The sequence below is a fragment of the Beta vulgaris genome, chromosome 1, assembly GCF_026745355.1.
Source record: "Beta vulgaris subsp. vulgaris cultivar EL10 chromosome 1, EL10.2, whole genome shotgun sequence".
In the NCBI taxonomy this organism is placed as follows: domain Eukaryota; kingdom Viridiplantae; phylum Streptophyta; class Magnoliopsida; order Caryophyllales; family Amaranthaceae; genus Beta; species Beta vulgaris.
This window is the reverse complement of record NC_079202.1, coordinates 45,595,288-45,616,366: the sequence shown is the minus strand read 5'-3', so window position 1 is coordinate 45,616,366 and position 21,079 is coordinate 45,595,288. Positions and strand designations below refer to the sequence as shown.

The window sequence follows — 21,079 nt, the reverse complement described above, 5'->3', positions numbered from 1 at the left end:
AAAATAAAAATATAAATCAATACATGATATTGAAAGTGTAACTCTCAAATAGTCAAATTGAATGTAATTTAAATTTTTTATTTAGTTATTAAAATGTAAGCAAATTTATAAACTAACATATTTAAATGATTTCGTAGATATAAAAAAATAATTGAATTTTAGTAATATCTTGTTGAGTACAGTCGGGTTCGAGTTTGAAAACAGGTCTGTCTGATCAGGTCAGGATATAATCTTGCCGGGTGCCGGTCAGGTCTGGGTAATTCCAGGTCAGGTTTCGGTCAGGTCTGGAGACTGACCCTCACAGGTCGAACCAGGTTCAAGTCAGGTCAATATCAGGTTGACCCAGCGGTCAGATCTGTTTCTGACACCACTAACACCAAGGTCTTTTTTTTGCTTTTACTCATTCCGTCCTATTGATCAATTTATCTAACGCTGCTATTGTTTTTGAGCCCTTCGTTGGGGATTAAATAGTCTGATTCTATCGTTATTGGCAGATAGAAAAGTTATTGCTTTGATTTTTTTTTTTCCTATTCAATTGTTTGATTTTGACCTTTGCACTATTGCTTTTCGAAACTGGGTCGGTGATAGCTGGATTGGGTCACAACTGGGTCGGTGATAGCTGGGTTGGGTCACAACTGGGTCGGTGATAGCTGGGTTGGGTCACAACTGGGTCGGTGATAGCTGGGTTGGGTCACAACTGGGTCAGTGATAGCTGGGTTGGGTCACAACTGGGTTGGGTGGTAACTAGGTTGGGTCACAACTGGGTCGGTGATAGCTGGGTTGGGTTTAACTGGGTCATTGGCGAGTGAAGTTGGGTGCGGGTCATTTTGGGTCGGAAACGAGTTGGGTCTGGATCGTTATTCACGGGTGCAACTGGGTACGGGTACAACTGGGTCGGCCCAACTCAGGTTGGGTTACTAATTCCACGGGTTAAACTGGGCACCGGTGAACACTGGGTCGGAATGGGTCGGCTTTCCGACTGACCACTCTCGGCTCGGAACAAGTTGGGTCTGGGTCGCATGCGGGTTCACCCGTGGGTCGGCCCAGTTTTTGACACCTGTAATACTTCCTTTGTTTCTCAAAACTTACAATTGTTTTATTTTTTCACGAAACATATATTTAGTTTGATCATTGATATATTTAATTCAATCATATAAAACAATTCATATTTCAAAAACACGCATTGAGATTAGTTTGGCAATATTTATTTAATAGCATAAATTTTTTATATATGATAAAAATATTCATAGTCAAAAGTAAAAATTATTAGATGAATATGACGAAAGTCAAACAATTGTAAGTATTGAAAAACGAGGGATTTACCATAATAAAATAGCGGAAAAAACTTTGTCTGCCGGTTTACCCATTGGGTAATTCACTTACTAGAGATAGACATTAATAATAAGTGAGTGCAACACATTAAAGTTTATTATTTTCTAATTGTATTACTTTTAGGGGGTGTTTGGTTCACTAGTTTTAGGTATGAGGTATGGGTTTGGAATGAACAAAACCCATACCTAGTGTTTGTTTAACTTATTTCTAAATTTTAAACCCATACCTCAAACCCATAAGGTATGGGGTTTAGAAACCCATGGGGGGTGGGTATGGCTCATACCTTACCTCTAGGTATCAAATAAAAGAAGAATTTTCATTCCTAAATGAAACCAAATACAAGGTATTAAGTATCAAGTTCCAAACCCATACCACCTTGATTTCATTCCTGATTCCAAATCCATACCATTATATAAACCAAACGTCCCCTTAGTGGGTAGATGTGTCGATCTCCTAAAAGAAGATAGGATAGACTCCTTCCAGATTGGTGATTTTTACTCTTGACACTTCAGGAGGTTTTCAATATTGTAAATCATTTGTGTTGGTTGTGATTGTATTTCTTCCGTGTTGATTAGATTTTTGTCAATTGCGTGATGTGCTTGGTGAGTTAACTCTAAAATTTGTTCAGCTTTCACTTGTTACTTTAATTTGGTCCAATGTTATTGTCAATTCGTGCACTAAATTGTGAGATATCACTGCGGAATGAACCATTGTCTTCAGTGATATCTTTCATCTTTCTTGTATCACTTAGGTTCCGTTTGTTTTGCAAAAAACACTTTTCAAGAAAATAAATTTCCCCATTTTCCGTTGTTTGGTTGGATAAATAAATCAAAAGGAAAACTAAGGTGAAAAAGAGTTTTACATGCTTAAGTAGACATTTCCCACCAAAATTTGAAGAAAAATCATTTTCCCCCCCACTTTCTCATTTCCAACATCTCCTTTTTATCCCTTCTTAGCTTAATGATTTTCCATCAAACCAAACAAAAGAAAACTAATATTTTTTTGCACTTTCCAACAACAAAGCTCAATGATTTTCCATCAAACAAAACAAAAGAAAACTAATATTTTTTTGCACTTTCCAACGACAAATGTTTTGACGGTGAATCATTTTCCATTGGTGGATGTGAACGTCTGTTTAAGTTGAAATTGGGCTTAGATCTTGTTAGTTGTTACCCTCATATTCATTTTAATAAGAAAATATAGGATGGACTCCTGTCAAACACATTACTTATTCTTCACACCGAAGAGGTTTTCGGTGTATAAATCACTTTTTGTGGTGATTCGGATTGTATCTATCTGGTTGATTGTCTTGCCTTAATATGGTTTGGGTCCTTCACTGCTTAAGGCTAAAGACTAATAGATACAGATTGGTTACAACTTACATATCCACATACCGAATTTAAACTTCTAAAACCTTCAACACCTGATGTATTGTAGGCTTGTGGCCAGTATCAGCATAAAAACACAAGAAAGCAAGCTGCTAGCTTGAGATTGAAGCATCAATGGTCGTCAAATCATCTCTAAAATTCTACCATTACAATATTTATGTTTTCAGTTCCATTACAAACCATCATAAGCACCACAGGGCATATAAATTTGTGTAGCCTAAACAAAATTAAGAACCAGCTAGAAAAACCAACAGCTCAGTCTCAGTTGTTGTCATTATATCCAATTCTTTTTAACCCACTTTCAACGTATCTTCGGCTCCATCCAGTCGTGTGAACTGTGATTGCTGGGGCATAGAAACATTCAGGACTAGAGATAGTAAGGACAGGCACTAAAACAAAGAACTGAAAATGATATGCATAAACGGAAACTGTTAAGAAGGGAGCTCACCGTGGGATACTTTGCCTAAAAAATAATACATCTTTTAATGAAGCATTTCGTCCAACTTCTGTCTGTAAACAGCTAATCTCTGCAGCAGAAATCATATTCATCAGTAATGCGACAAGGCATATGATAATGAGACATTTAAATAAAGGTACAACTACACAAAATGAATGAGAACTTTTTCATTTCATGAAGAATGTGACTGAAACCAGGCAAAGAAAAGCAGAACAGCATACCCTTGTGTATGCATAGACGCCTGCCTCAGTTGGTCCTACGGGGCTTCCCCTTCTCATGAACTTCCCTTCTTTGAAAATGTAAAGCAGTGGTATCCCAGTTGATAGTTCAAGGCTAATAACCTGCACCAAGCGTCTCATTCATCATAGGAGAAACAGACAAAACCATCAAAACCTTTTGAATAGAGAACACAAGCACACCTCTTGGGATGTTAGCGCGTCAAGGTACATGATAATAGATCTTAGTGAATTTCCATGTGCGGCAATCATTATATTTTTCCCAGATTGTAATTGGGGTTCTATCTGCAAGTTACATTTCAAGATCAGTTGATTGTGAAAATGATTTCCAACAGAATATTGAAGAGAAATCAGCACGTACATGTTCTCTAAAATAAGCGACTGCTCTTTCAGCACACATTTCTAAACTCTCTCCGTTCGGTGGAGGTATGTCGTAACTACGACGCCACTCATGAACTTTGTCTTTCCCATATTTAAGGGCAGTTTCCTGCTTATTGAGTCCTTGAAGTTCCCCGTACCTGAATAAGCATATACAATTACACTATTAATATAGAAGACACTGAAACACTCGTGAAATAAAAACAAGAGCCAGAGAGAAACAAAGGATTTACATTCTTTCATTCAATTGCCATGCTGTAACAACAGGAATTGACTGCTTTACGGTCTCCTCACTATATATCTCACTCCACAACTTAGCTTGTTCACTCTCATTATGCATAATTATGGGCACCTGAAGTAAAGGGTTAATATGCATCAGGTAAAAAAAGGGATTTCCATGAGCATCTCAGGCATTAAAAAAACTGAAAGAAGATATGGTGGCCACTCCTGGAAGCTCTAGCATGACGTAGCAGCATGGTATTCGTCGCTACAACAAGATTTACACACCAAAATATAGCAGTTCTTAATCAAGTAAAAAAAGCAAGGAAGTTTGAACCTTTATATTCATGATGTTCCAAGTCGTATTAACTAATTAGTAATTCTGCAGTATTCATTCATCAAATTCTAAGAGCAACAATTATTATGAAGTCAACAATTTCAGTTTCCTTAATTAGTGAAGCTTGTAGCCCTTCAAGGCTCCAAGTGTTTCGCACAAAATATTCAGGGTTCACCTCAAGCATTTGATTGTTATGACATCATACACAATCAAGTATATAATACTAGGGTTTTCACAGCAGAGTAAAAAGACATTACCTTCCTGCGTCGATGCTGTGTCATGGCAAGCATGGCTGTCATCTGAGCACGAATCAGCGCAGATGTATAAATCATGTCGACTGGTATATTGCTGATCCTCTTACCAGCTTCAATTGCCTCCTCAACACCCTTTGATGTCAATGGCACATCAACACAACCAGTGAAAAGGTTTTTCTCATTCCACAAAGATTCACCATGTCTAATCAGGATAAGAGCTGCCTCATCTGATGATGAAAATCAGCTAATTAAAAGTCATCACAGAGACGACTCAATCTTGAAACACAAACTAGACTAATTTTTTTCCATATGAAAGAAAATGAAACTGTGAGAGTGTTTGGTTGGGAGGAAATCATTTTCATGGAGAAGTGGTCACCCCATTTTCCTTTGTTTGGTTTGTAAAGGGTGGGAGATAGTTACACCCATGGATAGAAAACATATATCCTTTCTAAAGTAAGGATTGCCACATTTTTTCCCCCATTCCTATCCTTCATTATTCTCTTCTCCCCACAAATTTTATTTTTCCTTCTCTCTTGTAGCTTGTAAGGAACCAAACACAGGAAAATTTCAATTGGCAAGTGGTAATGATAATGGTTTCTAGTGCAAATTTGTGAAGGCATTCTCATATAACCTCTATGGTAATGCTATTTTATTTTTATCCCCGAAAACCTATTTTCTTCCTAAAATTTCATTACCATCCATTACCACTTGTAAAGGTAGTATTGGGTGGTAACGGAAATTTGTGAGGAAAAACATATGTTTTGACATCAAGTTCCATTAACATAGATGTTAACATTGGAATGTCTTCACAAACTTACACTAAAAAACATTACCATTACCACAATTTAGTACCACTAACCAAACATGCCGTAAGAGTAATCAGGCATCTAACTATATCCCCTGCAGAAGTAATTGATCTTACAGAATGTTAACTACCATTACAAAGCAGACAAGAAACTAATAGCTTACTTGCTTTCTTGGGTGTGTCACTGGCAATGTTACCAGATGGCGACGAAACTGTGTCGACAACCGAGACTTGAGATTTTGAAGCGTGAATTACACCTGAACGTTTCTGAACGGAACTGAAGCTATCAGTAGTTAAGTATCCAAGACTCACTTTGTTTACCTTTGATAGTAACTTAACCGATGCAGTGCGAGAATCATGGTGGCAGCCAGAACTACAGCTAGGACCAGCAGTTTGTAAGCTGCCTATAGTTTGTTGGAACACCAAAGAAGCCATTCTGGATATATCAAACACAAACTATTAGAGATACCCAATTGGTAAAGAGCATTTGATTAAGATTTAAGACACAACAATTAAATTCAGCAAGCACCTAAATTTTCATAATACATAAATGGGGCATCTTTACAAAAATTAAACAATAACATAGTTGTATAATCCATTAGTTCAATATGAGAAACGCAATACTTCATAACCCATTAATCACAAACCAACTAGAAAAATCACTAATATGGAATACTGAATGTTATTGAATTCCTAACTAACTACTTGGTACATATTATAGAAACTCTATCAATAAAATTGATTCCACATTTTGCACCCAAATAAAGAACATGATAACATCTTCAAAAGAGTGAAGAACTCATAAACTCAACAATCTAATTAATCAAAAGTTCAAAACTTGTCAGTTTAAGTCCATAATTCAACAAAAAACAAACAGAAAGAGTAGCTTAGATCGATTTCTATGTTACCTAAACACAAATGGGTGTTTGAGAAGAGAACAAAAATAAGGAATATAGCAACAGTTGAATAAAATGCTGAAATAGAAAATCAGCAAAAATAGTGAGTGAAAAGAGAGCAAGATCTTACGAAAATTATGGGGAACAACTTGAATATTCGATGAAATCGAGAAAGAAATGTGAGTTAATAACCGGGGTAGGAGAGAGATCGTTGACGAAAAAGAATTGTTCTTTTCAGAAAATGAAATCGCTAGTTTTGAATGGAAAAATTAAAAAGTCGTACCAATTATTTTGGTTGTGATTTTCGGGGGAAATAATAATATGAAAGAAAGTGGAGTTTATATAAACAAAGCGCGGTCACACTTTCAAGTTTCACCAGACTATGGTAAAGAAAGAAGGTAGGTAAGGCTACTGAGAAAATTTGATGGAGGTAAAAGAATTGGACAGATTTATTGTCTGATTCTTATTCTTGTTACCCCCTTTAAAGTCCAAACCCAGAAAATTGAGCCGTAAAAACTAAAAAGGAAAGGAGGCCAAAGGGCATATGCTATTCTTCATTCATTATATCCTCTTCAAAAATTCCCACGCGACCCATTGGACTATTAGAGTCACTAACTAAACTATACAAGCCGGATCGAAATCGAGTTTGGGGTTGCTCGGCTCAATTCGTGACAACTTTACTTGAATTTGAGCTGAGTATCGAACTTTTTTGAGCTTAAATTTTCTAGTTTAGTTTACCTTAAAACGGAACTTGAGTTAACAAACTATATTATATTTATTCTATAAATAGGTTTATACTACTTAGTTTGAGTGCTTTCACAAGTATTGTGCAAAATTTTAATGTAACTTTTCCTTTAATTTCTATAAAATGGAAAATAATATAGGTAAAACATGTTTGGAACCTGTTCATGAACTTTTTGAATCGAACTTTGCTATGCTTGCTAGAAAATTTTGAGCCGATCTCAAATAATTTACAAGCCAGGTAGGCTCATTAACACCCTTACTCAAAAGTCACAACCAAATTGGGTAATTGTATCATTTGGATTGGGGTTGAGCCTAGACATTTTGGATTTGTTTAATAATTGAGCTAGTTTTAGGTTTGACTGGATTTTGGTTTTGATTTGGCTCGTTGATGGATCAGGTAGGGATTTCCAGTCAATTAAGACAAGTGTAATTGGAATTTGGGAGAAGTTGGATCCAATTCAATAAGATTGGATAGATATTAGATTTGGTCATCCTTTGATAATATGAATTTTTCGAGTTCAAGTTTGCATTGATACATTTCAGATGAGATGGGGTCATTATATACTAGCATTTTTTACATGCTAAACGCGCGTGTTATATGAACATTTTTTCTTAATTATTTATAAAGATTATCAGTATTACAAAAAAATTAATTCGAATAGACATTTATAATTATTTATAATATTTTTCATATATTTTTCTTAAATTAATGTTTGGTTATTTTTTTTAGTTATTTGTTTATCATTATTCAAATAGAGTATTGAGAGAAGTACAAATAAAGCAGAAGAATACCACGTATAATAAAGATAAATATACTTCTTATCTATACAAATATATTAAAAGGTGTTCTCAAGCAAGTATACACGCCACGTGACACTGCTTTAGTTGTTTCGTTCCATGTCATCAACATACATAAAAAAATTAGAAACATGTTTCCTACAAGATTCGACCTTGTGACCTCAAGTTATTATAGTAAAGTTCTAACTCATGAACTATGCAACATTAAATGCTCTTTTTTGACATAAAAATTTATCGCCCGGGCCTAATAACTAGTTATTATTTATATTCTGCCAAACATTGTAAAATTACAATAGTGATCCCATCAAGCAGTAGCAATAACTTTCTCTTGAAAGTACAAAATTTTTGGATATCTAAATTTATGACATAATTGGATGTTAAATCAAGTCAAAATTTGAGACTTTGTCTACTGTTTGTGATTTATACATTTATGAAAAATAGTTACGTAAAAGTTTGTTATCAGAGTGCAAGTTCAGTAGAGTTACAAGCAGCGAGGCGGGGGCGGTCACTTTGGATAGTAAAGTGGTTCAAGGATCGAACGTCTTCCATTACCTAGGATCCATTCTCCAAAAGGATGGAGAACTGGATGGAGACGTGGCGCATAGAATTAACGCGGGTTGGTTAAAGTGGAAAAGTGCCACCGGATTCCTTTGTGATTCCGGCGTTCCCCAAAGATTGAAGGGAAAGTTCTACCGCACTGCAATTAGGTCTGCTTTGTTATATGGCACCGAATGTTGGGCGGTGAAATAATGCCACGTTCATAAGATGAACGTGGCGGAGATGCGTATGTTGCGGTGGATGTGTGGCCACACACGGAAGGACCGATTAAGAAATGAAGTGATCCGGGAAAAAGTTGGAGTTGCATCCATTGAAGAAAAGATGAGGGAGAATCGGTAGTTAAGATGGTTTGGTCATTTGAAAAGGAGATCAGGAGATGCACCGGTGAGAAGAATTGAAGAGTGGAGGAGTAATCAAATTGTAAAGGGTAGGGGAAGACCTAAGATGACTTGGCTGAGGGTAATTGAAAGTGATATGAAGTTACTTGGGATTGAGGAGAGTATGACGTTGGATAGAAGTGGGTGGAGGGGTAGTATCTATGTGGAGGAAGGAGTCTGATTACTGCATTTATTTGCTTTTCTCAATTGTGTTGGTATTAAAACCTTTTGCTGAAAACCTTTTCTAAACACTTTTTGGTGTAAACCTTGTTTAAAAAAAAAAAAACTTTTATCACTCTTGACGATGCATCTCCTCTGGTCACGATTCCAGTTGACGATTCATGTTAGCCGACCCCAATCACCTTGGGAATAAGGCTTAGTTGTTGTTGTTGTTGTTGTATTAAGATCATGTTTTTATTTAATAATTATAGATATCTCAAATTTTAAGTCAGTAAATGTGAAACTTGAATCATTTACATTAAAGATAAAACTAAAGATGGTAGATACTACTAGATAACAAGATACTCCACTTCAACATCTAAGCATGCAAATGACATGCTGCCCAACCTATCTCGGGCTGGCAAAGCAGGAGGGAGGGGATGAGAGAGCAATGATACTCCCATACCCAGTGTGGTTCAATATCATGGCATTTAAGTAATTTTTATGACAAAAATTAATATTAAAAAATTATAAACTAAAAAAATCATATATTTTAATTGATAGATTGTTAGTTGAAATCTAGTTGATGTATTAGATGACTAGTATATCATATCGTTAACCCTATCTTATCATATCAATTAGCTATTATAGCATATCTTGAATACATCTAATCATATCGAGTAAATGTTACATTGTATCAAGTTGCTAGTGAAATTACAAAAATACCATGATATGAGACAAGTTGTCCCCTACCGAATATGAGAGAATACTTCCTCCCGAATGAGATCTGTTAGGGATAACAAACTTGAAGAAACTCATTTAGTGCTGAACAAGATATATTTTCATGAACTTAGCCTTTCATAAAAGTAAAGAGACCAGAAATTGTACATATTCAAAATCAAAGAATGCATACCAAATATAGCAGCCATTCATAGTTTCCAAACAACACCTAGTCTTCTTACGTAGCTACCTACCTCCATTTTCCAGCTCCTTTCGAGCACTCCAACAAGATTTTAATACTACTTCATATTGCCATAAAAGAAAAATGGCCGAGGGAATACTTTATTTAGCACTTGCCCATTTTTTTATTCATACGAAATTAGTGGTAGAGTTTTCATTTCTCACTTCTCATAAAAAAAATGCCTCAAACGTTACTCTCTTTATTTCAAGTAATGCCTGAAGTATATTTCGAAATATAAAATATAAAATAATACTCTATTACGATGCCAACATTGAATGTCATTTGTTAATATGATCAACGTCATTCGACTTTATTTTCAATCATCAATATAAATATGTTATTATTGATACTTTACATTACTAATTCAACTGTAAATTTATTCGATTTTTAATGTGTGTGAACATAGTATAAGGTCTAGTAGTTTGAATTGAAAAGAGTATAGAACACGTAAATCTCGATTTCTCTTATTAGCCTCGTAAGTACTAGACTTCTTATTAAATTATATACTTCATATATTACAATTGTAATTGACATATTATGTAGTTAATTCCTTCATTTTCACAAAAATAGTTTTGTACATGTCACATTCATCACTACTTTAACCATCGTTTGTACTATATATATACATATATGTGTATTATATAAATATATATAAGAAAAATATAATTATATGAGATTTTGTTTAATTCGTCCCAATATTTATCTTTGAATCACCAACTTTTATAATTTTTATACGTGCGTAGTTAATTAGACATATTGATGCAGAAAGATATGACATCGACAATTGTGAAAAGTCAAAATAATACTATTATTTTTAATCGGGAGAGTATAACTCAATAATATTTTGAAGTGGAGTAAGACTATGTTCTTCTCATTTGAAAATATATAAAGTGATTTAATTTAGTCTGAATTCCTAAGATATGATTTGTCTTACTGTATCTTTTGGTCTAATCTTATTTGTAGTCTGATTGAACTTTGACAATACTTTACACCAATGTATAAGTAAAAACATATTCATGTAGGTAATTATTGGATTCTGGTCGACATGTTTCAAAATTTCTAATCCGATTTTCTCTAATATGCTTCGATTTGGTCAGATTATAACAAGAATGAGCCATAAATTCTCAAAATAAAGTGAAAAAACATAGTCCAAATAATGTTACTACCGTTACTGTGGTCTGTGGAGGGCCACCTAATGTCCTCAAATCAAACGGTTTAGGTACATTACACTATGAGTCTATGACTGCAAAATGACAAGCTGTTAAAATTGGCATTAAGCGCACGTTTTTGAATTGGCACTAAAAAATTCCTCCCGTCCACCACATGAATATAATGTCCATAAGAACATGCCACTCATGAATCGTGATCTTCCTGGTAAGTAGGAGTGCAGGAGCATCACTTGCATTTAGCTGGTCAAAAATTCTTCCCACAATGTTATGAGGTTGCGGGCTTGCGGTTGGTGGCCAATGTCTACATAATAGCTCATGGTTGCACATGTGCAATTACTTGTGTATATAGTACTTCATATACTTGTTCAATTATTAGCCATTTAATCCGAGTCCGTGATAAAACACTAACAGTGACCAATTGGCAAAAAACAAAATTGTTGGAGGGTTTTAAAAAAATCTTTATTTTTAAAAAAAAAAATTACAAATGTACTTTTTGACAATAAATATAATCTCAGACACATAACATGAGTTGATTTATAAATAACATATCAGACATCTCAAACAAACAAACAATGGTTGGTTTATAACATGTCAATGTTGAGTTATATTTTAAGAATAGAAGCATTACAAGTATATATAATACAAAGGAGAAAACTAAGAGAGTAAGAAAAGATAATATGAGATTTACAAGATAAACAAAGATACAAGATCAGTAGGGATGAGAAAAGATATCTCTAAGATAGTAAGAGTATATACAAGATACGAAAGAGATTATGTATCTTTATCATGCCCCCCCCGCAAGAGTGGCGGACGATTAGTCATGCCAATCTTGAGAAGTAATGTATCCAAGCGAGGCCGAGTTAACGGCTTTGTGAGGAAGTCAACTAGTTGATCACCTGTAGGAACGTGAACAACACGCAACAATCCATCTTGAACTTGTTCACGTTCAAAGTAGAAAGCTAGAGCTAGGTGCTTCATTTTTTAGTCGAAAACCGGATTAAAACTGAGGAAGGTACACTAGGGGAAAAAACAGAAAGGGCTGCGCTTTTCGTAAAAGCGCAGCCCTACTAGTGAAGGGCTGCGCTTTTTTAAAAAAGCGCAGCCCTACTAAGCAGAAGGGCTGCGCTTTTTAAAAAAGCGCAGCCCTACTAAGTGAAGGGCTGCGCTTTTTTAAAAAGCGCAGCCCTTCTGCTATGTAGGGCTGCACATTTTTAAAAAAGCGCAGCCCTTCCTGAAAAAATTTGAAATTTCGAAACCGCGGGCTTTGAAATATTGAGCGGGGATTTGTCAAATATATTATCCCTCATTCTCTCTCCTCTCTCACGTCCCTCATTATTCCTTTCCTCCTTCTCTCTCATCCTCTCTTCTCTCATCCTCTCTTCTCTCTCAAAAACTCCCATAAACATTTGCGACAAAAACCTTGAAATGATTTGCACTAAACATGGCGACGGAGTCCGATTGCCTATTGTGATACCTTTTCGGAAGCGGAACGGGCCAACGAGTCAACCACACCGCTACGCCGTGATGTTTAGGCTTTTTAAGCCATCCGAGTTCGTTTAAGCCTCCAAATATCCATTTTAAGTTTTTCCGAAATTTTTTTTCCCTTAAATTATGTATTAGGGTTTTGTTTTATGTATTTAAACATTATTAGGTTAATGTTTGGAGGTAGTTCTTGTATTTTCAGATCTATAATGTTCTTGTATACTTCTCTTTGTTTATATATTTTGATTAATGTCTTGTATACTTCTCTTTGTTTGATTAATGTTTTGTATACTTCTCTTGTTTATTTTGATTAATGTTCTTGTATACTTCTCTTTGTATATAATTTCTTGTATTTTCATCTTTGTTTTGATTAATGTTCTTGTATACTTCTTGTATACTTCTCTTTGTATATTAGTTTTTGTTCCTTTTTTTCATTTTCGTTTCATTCTTTTATTTTTGGTGTATTTTCGTTTCGTTTCTCTTCTCTTCTGTTTAATTTCAGAAAATGTGAGATTATGAGTAAAAAAATGTCAAAAAAAAAATTTTTTTTATTATTTTTTTTTTTGGTAGGAAGGGCTGCGCTAATTAGGAAAAAGCGCAGCCCTTCTAGCTAAGAAGGGCTGCGCTAATTAGGAAAAAGCGCAGCCCTTCTAGCTAAGAAGGGCTGCGCTTTTTCCTAACTAGCGCAGCCCTTCTAGCTTAAGGGCTGCGCTTTTCTAGCGCAGCCCTACTTAAAAAGTGAAGGGCTGCTACTGAAAGGGCTACTGTCAAAAAGCGCAGCCCTACATGCCTTTTTTAGCGCAACCCTTCTTCATTTTTCCACTAGTGGTAGCATCCAGATTATCACAAAAAAGCATATGTTTTTGAGCAATATGAAGCCACATTTCATGGAATAAATTCTTCAACCACAAGAGTTCCCCAGTGGTATGGGAAATAGCACGGTACCCGGCCTCGGTAGAGGAACGAGCTACATGTTTTTGCTTCTTGGAGCACCATGTAAGAGGGTTGCGACCCAAGAAAATTATATGACCATGGTAGAAGTATAGTCATCTTTGTTACCCGCCCAATCGACATCCATAATGCATGAAGGTAAGAGGGAGAATCACGTAGGATGTTAATACCATAATCAATAGTGCCACTAAGATAGCGTAATAGATACTTTAAAGCAAGCTAATGATCTGAGCTGGGACAGTGCATGTATTGAGACAACCTGTTAAAAGCAAACGCAACATCGGGACGAGTTAGTGTTCAATATTGCAAGCTTCCAAGAGCAGCCCGATAATCCTTGGGAGTGTCAAGAGGAGTGCCCGAGTTAGCTAGAAGATGAACTGTGACTATAAGTGGAGTAGTGGTAGGTTTAACACTAAGCATGCCCATGGTTTCAGAAGATCACAAATATACTTACGTTGGCTTAGGAAAATACCCATCGGCAGTAGGTATTACTTCGACGCCAAGAAAGTAAGATAATGTTCCCAAATCTTTTAAAGCATAACGTTGAGCTAAGTTTGATAACAAGCATGTCCAAGTGAACATGGTCAGGACTAGTAACGATGATATCATCAACATAGACGATAAGATAAATAGGATGCTCTTCATGAAGAATGAAACGAGAAGAATCAGATGTTGTGCGTGTAAACCCAAGACTAACAAGGAAATTCATAAGCTCGGTGTACCAAGCATGGGGTGCTTGTTTGGGGGTCGTAAATGACCTTTTTGAGTTTATATATAGCTTGAGGGGAAGAGGGATCAACAAACCCTTGAGGTTGTACCATATAAAAATTCTTCCTAGAGAGTACCTTGAAGAAATGCGTTGTTGATATGCAATTGACGGAGTGACCAACCCTGTGTAGTAGCTAAAGTGAGAATGGTGCGGATAGTTGTAGCTTTTACCACAGGGCTAAAGGTCTCGGTATAGTCGATACCATGACGTTGTTGGAATCCCTTGGCCACTAAGCGCGCTTTATAACGCTCAACATCACCATTGGGTTTATATTTAACCCGAAAAACCCATTTACTGTTGATGAGATTTTTAGCGGTGTGTGGTTGAACAAGAGTCTATGTGCCCATGCTAGTGAGAGAATTGTACTCCTCATCCATGGCTTGTTTTTATTTTGGATCCTTAAGAACTTGAGCTACAGTAGTTGGAACAACATGTTTTGAGATGGTGGTTGTGAGGTTGGCATATTAATTCAGGATTAGGTTTATATATGTGATATTTGGAGCGTGTTATAATGCCTGAAGAAGGGGGAGGATGACAGGGGAATTTGGAGGGAGATACTTGGAGGAGGGAGTGGCGAAGGTGGGTTCATAACTGCTAGTAAAGAAGGGATAAAGAGAGTCAGCATAAGATGACAAGGGGGAGAGTCGTGTGGCGTGATGGTAGGAGAGAGAGTAGGCGAGGTAGAGTGGGTAGGAGAGGGTGGTGGGTTGGGCAGCTCGTGGGGGGTATGAAGTGGAGTGGAGGGACGAGTAAGTTGTAACACCCCCAAAATCAATACACGTCTACAGCTACGTCGCGCCGACTTTGGGAGTGTTACCGCCGCGATGAAACGCAAGGCATAATACAAAAGCACGTTAACTCAAATCATTGTCTCGAAAATTGAAATGCAGCGGAAATAAAAGTGTAACTACAACTCGGGAATCATCAACGACCCTTTTTATTCAAACCACAAACCAAATAAGTAAATCATAGTAAATCTTATAGTACTTAATTAAAATGCTTTAAGGTTCAAATACTAATGATTATCACCCGTATGCTCGATATCATGCAGCAGCACCAGTACACCTAGTCTGCTCCCCATTGTAGCTTCAATGGTTCATCACAGGTCAACAAACACATAGTAACAGACAATCAGCTATGCTGAGTACATAATGAATCATTGAATGCATATAACCATAAACAAAGCAATAGTGAACAATTCTAAGCATGATACTACAATAACGTTACATCCTTTACTCTTCATTTAGTTGGCATCGAACGGGCACCATCATCTTACTAGAATCATACGGGATACTTAATCCTTAATAGACAACTTGGTCTATTAGATAAAATGCAAATACGGTTTCGTTCCGTCTCACACCCATCACCTTAGTATGCATACCCCCAAGATCGTACGGAACCTTCCGCCTACTTGAGTTATCAAAATTATAAGGACACTACTGTCGTCACAGAAGGCCTGCATAGGAGTGTAGAACAAGTCCTACACTCCCCCCATTGTTCATCACTTGTAGGGAGTCCAACTACAAGCTTATTGCCATAGTTGATTCTTAATATTGTCCTTTCACATCACAATAACATAGAATCCTTTAACATGTTCTCTTTACTACAATACTCAAATCTTTTCTCTTATAACACTCTTGTTACACTATGGATCAGATTAATATGAATACAATTCTCATAATACGATGGAATTACGCATTCCAATGCAACATATCAATTTCCAATCATAAACATGTTACCAAACAATCTCAACAATCAAAACGTTTCCTATCATGATTCTAGGTTCCAATAGAATAAATCACAACCTAATCATGATACTAGTACTTGCAACTAAACTGGTACGCGTACGTACCTTGTAACGGAGAATCTTCTTGTATTAACCAAACATTCCGCTTATGAAGTTGGGACCTAAACGATTAAGTAAATACTTTAGTGCTACGTCCTTGATAATATTATCAACTAATACGTAACTAACTATAACGACTTAGTAATTCGAAATATAAACGATAGCTAAACTCATTGTTCATGAACTTCCTTTTCTTTTCTATTCTAATGAGTTTAGCGTCTTTTAGGAGTCAATGTTAGTGAGCAAACTGATTTTAGTTCGTGTAATGGTCCACTACCTTTACCAAATCCAATCAAGTCATATGTCCAATCAAGTCTTATGTCCAATATCCAAAATCAGATTCGCACAACAAGGTTATACTTCTAACTAATAACAATAATATAATTTCTTTACTTCCCACCTTACTTAATTACAATCCTAAACCAGATTCACAACTTAAATCAGATTAATGATTTAAACTAATTATACAGCTTAATTAGTTACTAATTAACTCAAATTACAATTTAACACACACACACACGTACTTATTAATATAATTACATGATCTTATAATGATGTATTGATGTAGTGTGATGAAGAAAACTAGTGGACTAGAAAAAGCTCCTGTTTGGATATCAGTCGAGGTAATATGAGTAATTTGCTTGTCCATATATATAGAAACATCCTTTTTCACTACATAGTCATACACATCTAACATGAATGTCTTTGGATGCATGTTCTGGTGAAATTTTAAAGTGTCTGGAACACGACGATGGACTTGCATATGGTTATTACGTCATAAGGTTCATATTTGATATCCTAAACCGTTCACTAACATCGATGATCTCCAAATGGTATGTAAATTATTAGTATATATTTTATATTATTTTAGATTAGATCGATGGGTATTAGTTAATAGCTTTAGAAACCAAAGTAGCAAATATTCGCAAAAAAGGTCAGTTAAGGCCTATTTTGGCCTTTTCGCGTCCAATTATTAGATTTTGAGTCATTTAACCCCAAATTTTTTTGAACATGATAATATAAGGTATAATATAACTAGTTTGTAGATTTTTAGGCTTGCATTTGTTGTATATTGAATTTTGGGAATGTAAACATGATTTTAAGCTTATTTTGGCCGATTCGTGCCCAATTTATATTTCTCGAGTCATTTAACCTCAAATTCATTTTGAAAATGATAATATGAGGTATAATATAACTATTTCATAGATTTTTAGGCTTGCATTAGTTGTTGGTCGAATTTCGGGAACGTAAATGTGATTTTAGGCCTATTTTGATGTTTTCACGTCCAAGTATTAGATTTTAAGTCATTTAACTCCAACTTGTTTATGAATATGATGACTATATAATGTATAATATAACTATTGTGTAGATTTTTAACCTTTAATTTATTGTTGGTTGAATTTTGAGAAGGTATATATAATTTTTAGAACTTTAGACTATGGTAAATGGTTGAATTCTTATAGTATGTGTTTTATTCATTGGTTGTGTTGCAAGCTTTATATGAATAGAAATTTGAAGGGCTTTACCATGGAGGAGTTAAATAAAGTTCGGGATACGTTGGCTACTTACCTTTGTGACGATTGTTTATGAACATTTTGGGAGGATTATTTTTCCTAATATATGTACACTTCATCAATTCTATGTATACTTTATACATTATTCCAATATATTTTAAAGTTATTTATAATTTTTTTTATTGCATTTCAATTATATTTTTCCACTAGTGAGAAAAACCCAAAGTGAGAGGGTGTGGGAGATGGGCAGAAGGGATGGGAGGTGGTCTGTGGGTGGGTAGGGGGGGGGGGGGGGTGCGGGAGGTGGTCTGTGTGTGGGCAGGTGGGTAGGCAGGGGTAGGGTGGGGTGTGGCAGGGGTGTGGGGAGGTGGGAAGGGGTGGGGTGGGGTGTGCTATGTGGACAAGTGGGTGGCCAAGGGTGGGTGGGAGGTGGGAAGGTGGGTGGGCAGGGGTGGGGTGGAATGGGGTGTGGGAGGTGGGCAAAGGGTGTGCAGGTGGGTGGACAGGGGTGGGGTGGGATGTGGCAAGTGGTTAGGTGGGTGGGTTGGGATGGGGTGGGGGTGGCATTGGATGGGGGTGCTGGGAGTTGGCAGCAGGGGAGGCTGGCAGCAGGTATTGTTTTAAAAAAAATTGAAAAAGGGCTACGATTTTAGGCATAAACCGCAACCCTTCTATTATAGTAAGGTTGCGGTTTTAGGCATAAACCGCACCCCTTAGCCCTTAGGCTGTTGTTTTTCTCCCTAAACCGCAGCCCTTCAATTACTAAAGGGTTGCGGATTTCTTAAAAATCGCATCCCTTCCTTTTGGCTGAAGGGCTGCTATGGTCTATTGGTCAAATATGCAGCCCTTAGGGCTGTTTTGACCGCAAACCTTGCATATTTTTTCACTAGTGATCACATTTTTTCTGTAGATCGACCCTTGACTTGCCTTTACTACGTTCTTAGTAATTGCTTGTTAGGTTTTATAAATTTTGTTTGAAAATCGATTTTTGGTGCCTTAACGACACACGAAAAAGAATCGGGCTATTTGGTGAATAGTTCGCAGCTGATAATCCAAGACACTCACTAAAAGACAACAAAAGTTTAACCCTGGTTAAGCTTTGGGTAGAAAGGATGTCATTTTTACTTTGTGACCTTCCTCCATAGTCCATACTATATGTTGTACCGCGCACCTAACAAAAATAATTTCATAACTAACCTCCTAATTATGTAGCAGGGTAAGTCAAGGTCGAATCCACAGGAACAAACAGTATCAAACTCTAGAAATCTCGACTCAATTTAACTAAACAAGTGACAAACAATGATGAAAGAGGTGTTGAAGTAATTCTAACACTAAACTATGACGACTACTAAGAACACACAAGGTATAATCAATCAATAAAGACATCTAGAATTAAGCATCCCCACTAGCACGAATAATACACGAATTATCTACATCCGACTAAACATAATCAATGATTCAAAAGGAGTAATGCACTCTATAACTACCAAAGATCTCTCCCGAGTACCACTGGCTACTCTAAACAAGCAATCAAACCTATTCCCATGGAATCGTGCAAGAAAGAGATATTAAACATGGCATCACAAATAAATTCCTAATAATCCTATCTACTTATTCCCATAGAGATATTCATACTCTTGATCGAATCAACAAATCCATCTAAATTCAATTCCCATTGAAAATAAGACATAAAGAATCAATTCAAAATCATTTATCCCTAGTATGATAATGAAAATAAGAACAATTCAATCAAGCAAGAACAATTAATCACATCAACTTGGGATTAATGGAGGAATTCATGTATTAATCATTGCTAGGGTTCAACTTAACCCTAGATTATAAAACTACTCACTCATAATTGAAATAACAAAGCAAATAATAAATAAATTGAAAGACATAATAATAATAAAGGAAAAAGAAGAGATTAGAAAAACTTAGTTTTTACTTGAATGAATCAAACTTGTAGAATTCAAGGTTCAATAATGGAGTTTCCTCTCAAAAGCTCTCTAAAAAGTAATAGTCTATTCTCTAATAATGAAAAGTACTCAAAAAGTAAAACCTAATATCGTTTTCATAAACTAAAAAAGAAATAATTAAAAACCACGAAATTAATCGGGCAATAGTGTGCACGGTCGAGCGAAAAGCTGCACGAGCGTGCAGGACCGTGCACGGGCAAGCAGATTCTTGCTTGGGCGTGCGCGCGAAACAGAAGGTTTTTGGCGATTTTGTTACAATTATGCACGGGCAAGCGAGATCTCGCTTGGGCGTGCGCCTTGGTGCGTGGGCAAGCGAGATCCTGCTTGGGCGTGCGCCTTGGTGCGTGGGCAAGCAAACTTCTGCTTGGTCCCGCAAAGAGAGTAATCTTTGATATCGTCATTCCTTCAACTTCAAAAGCACTCAAACTCATCTTCTCGCATCCGGAAGCCGCCATCTAGACCCTCTACGAACCATATTAGCTTCTCTTAGTCACAATCGGCTTCTATAACCTGAAAATCACATGAAAGATCCGAAAGTATCTCGAGATAACATAATAGTTCAAAAGAATTCCAAAATCATGCAATTAGACCTAATATGCACTAAAATCTTCATGAAAATGAGACTTATTACCTACCTATATGCAACTAAAAACCGACTTATCACTTGTACATCTAAAATCTACTTTGTACATCTATATGATTTATTTTGTACATCCAGAGAACTATATTTGCACATCCATAATTACATCCATAATATTATGGTAGTACATCCATATTATATTTTGTACATCCAAAATTTATTTTCTACATCCAAAAAACTACTCCCTCCGTCCCAATTTATTTGCTACATTTTGCCATTTAGGTGTGTCCCAATTTATCTGCTACATTTGCAACTATTTCCATATATAGTACATAGGTCCCACACTTTATTTACAAATTTGCCATCACTCTCTTCTTGGTTTTTGTAAATATTTCCATATATAGTACATAGATCCCACAATTTACCTATTTGCTTTTTTGTTAATTCTTGTTATGGCAATGGTCCCCCCTCCCTCCTTGGTCTTTGTGATAAAGCAAATGTAGCAAATAATTTGGGACGGAGGGAGTATATATATTTGTACATCACAATGGTTTTTGTCTCTTACACCCATTAGTGTATACATATTATACTTTGTATATTCAAAATGTATTTTGTACTTGCATAATTTCTTTGTGTATATCCAAAAGCTACATTTTTACAATCATAATGGTATTCACATCTTACATCTATTGGTTTTTCTGTACATTTAATGAATATATTTGCACATTCATAATAATATTGTTGAATATTCAAAAACATATGCTTGTACATCTAAAGATGCCAAAACATAATTAAGGAAAATTTCTACAGAAAAAACGAGTAACCATGGTTTCTTTTCTTCCGAACATGTAGGTCACATTCTTTTTTGTTCACCCACAAACAGTTTGGTATTT

At 36.0% G+C, this 21,079-nt stretch overlaps 1 protein-coding gene across 2 annotated transcripts; it reads right to left on the bottom strand.

The window, feature by feature from the left end:
- Positions 1-2,791: 2,791 nt before the first annotated feature.
- Positions 2,792-6,806, bottom strand: LOC104892681 (2,3-bisphosphoglycerate-dependent phosphoglycerate mutase 1). Of its 2 annotated transcripts, none has more exons than XM_010678672.4 (9): positions 6,433-6,806; positions 5,571-5,842; positions 4,605-4,828; positions 4,025-4,143; positions 3,775-3,931; positions 3,597-3,698; positions 3,399-3,518; positions 3,169-3,247; positions 2,792-3,064 (listed from the first exon to the last, which is right to left on the bottom strand). In XM_010678672.4, the coding sequence occupies exons 2-8, from the start codon at positions 5,839-5,841 to the stop codon at positions 3,203-3,205; spliced, it is 1,038 nt and encodes a 345-aa protein (XP_010676974.1). In that variant the 5' UTR covers position 5,842; positions 6,433-6,806; the 3' UTR covers positions 2,792-3,064; positions 3,169-3,202. The 2 variants fall into 2 exon arrangements, with proteins under 2 accessions (XP_010676974.1, XP_019104494.1); XM_019248949.3 differs by having other exon boundaries at positions 6,315-6,433.
- Positions 6,807-21,079: the final 14,273 nt, after the last annotated feature.

Coding starts and splice junctions, on each gene's coding strand:
- LOC104892681 (XM_010678672.4), bottom strand. CDS start 5,841: ATGGCTTCTTTGGTGTTCCAACAAACTATAGGCAGCTTACAAACTGCT. Junction 4,144..4,604: donor CACAGCATCGACGCAGGAAG/GTAATGTCTTTT, acceptor CCTTTACTTCAG/GTGCCCATAATTATGCATAA. Junction 3,519..3,596: donor ACGCGCTAACATCCCAAGAG/GTGTGCTTGTGT, acceptor CGCTTGGTGCAG/GTTATTAGCCTTGAACTATC.